The 1,547-nt window shown below is 39.0% G+C and overlaps 1 protein-coding gene across 1 annotated transcript in view; it reads left to right on the top strand.

The window, feature by feature from the left end:
- LOC119592334 overlaps positions 1-1,547 on the top strand; it is a gene marked incomplete in the record, with an annotated part of 163,568 nt that overhangs the window by 140,232 nt on the left and 21,789 nt on the right. Inside the window, 1 exon segment of the mRNA XM_037941161.1 lies at positions 52-232. Coding sequence (XP_037797089.1) covers positions 52-232 — 181 coding nt within the window.

Genomic DNA, 1,547 nt, shown 5'->3' with positions numbered 1-1,547 from the left:
AAACTCACGGCCACCTTTTCACCATTATTTCCCCCTCTTCTTTCTCCACAGGACGTACCTCGTGGTGGCCCCTCGCCTCGTCCGCGCCGGCCAGGTGTATCGGCTCGTGGTCAACATTCTGGAACCGTCGCCTTCCCTCGTTGTCAGAGCCACCATTTTCCGTGACAACATCGAGCTGGCGGCCGTCGAGCATGAGTGCGAGAGCGACGCCCCTCAGGTCTTGGAGCTTATGGTGAGTTATGGTTTTTTTGTTGCTGTTGTCTTTGTGAGGTTATTGTGTCATTATTGTTATTATTATTATCTTTAGTTTTTTTTTTTCTTTTTTGGTTGGTTGAGATTGTCACTTTGAGATTGTTGGTGGTGGTGGTGACTGTTTTTGTTGGTGGTGTGGTAGTGACTGTTTTTTGTTGTTGTTGGTGGTGGTGTGGTGACTGTTTTGTTGTTGGTGGTGGTGGTGACTGTTTTTGTTGGTTGGTGGTGGTGACTGTTTTGTTGTTGTTGTTGGTGGTGGTGGTGACTGTTGTTGTTGGTGGTGGTGACTGTTTTTGTTGTTGTTGGTGGTGGTGGTGGTGACTGTTTTTGTTGTTGGTGGTGGTGGTGGTGACTGTTTTTGTTGGTGGTGGTGGTGACTGTTTTTGTTGTTGATGTGTTGGTGTGGTGATGACTGTTTTATGTGGTTGGTAGTTGGTGTGGTTGACTGTTTTGTTGTTGGTGGGAGTGGTGGTGATGTTTTTGTTGGTGTGGTGTGTACTGTTTTGTTGTGTGGTGGTGTGACATGTGTGTTGTTGGTGTGGTGTTTGCTTTTTTGTTGTGGTGGTGGTTGCTGTTTGTTGTGTGGTGTTAGTTTGTTGTTGTTTTTATGTGTGTGACTGTTGTTGTTGTTAGTGTGGTGGTACTTTTTTTTGTTGTTGGTGATTTATGGTGTGATTGTAGTTTATGTTTTTTTGTTTTATGTGATTGTGATGTCTTTTCTTGCGCCTTTTAGTGTTGTGAGATTGGTGACTTTTAAATTAGAAGGTAGTTTACTTGTTGTTCTTTGTGTTGTTGTTATTGAGATTGTCTATGAGTTTTATTTGTTGCCTTTGTTTTCTTTAATTATTTTGTTGATTGTATTTTGATTTTGTTTTGTTACTTTTTGTTATTCTGTTGGTGTGTGTCATTATGATGTGTGATTATGTATCTTTTTATTTTGTGTTGTTGTTAGTGAGGGTTTAGTTGTAGTTCCGTTACTGTTATGGTAACGATAGAAGATAAGAATAAATGGAGATTGTGAAACGATAGTTAATGATGATGTGAAGGATGATGCATTGCTGCGTTTTTGCTTCCTGTTATTTTCCCTCTTATCATTATTTACTGATTAATGTATGATTCATTACTGATGTCTAGTTTGTTGCTTTTTTTTTCGTCTATGTTTTTTATTTCGCCTTTATTCTTATTCTATGTATCTTATTTCTTTCTTTATTTATTTTTGTTTTGGTTTTGTATTATTATCGAATCTTACATTAGAGGTATGATCAAGTTACACTGTGAGGTTGTGAAAAAGGCAG

This window comes from Penaeus monodon, chromosome 30 (genome assembly GCF_015228065.2).
Source record: "Penaeus monodon isolate SGIC_2016 chromosome 30, NSTDA_Pmon_1, whole genome shotgun sequence".
In the NCBI taxonomy this organism is placed as follows: domain Eukaryota; kingdom Metazoa; phylum Arthropoda; class Malacostraca; order Decapoda; family Penaeidae; genus Penaeus; species Penaeus monodon.
This window is presented reverse-complemented; position numbering and strand designations above follow the sequence as displayed.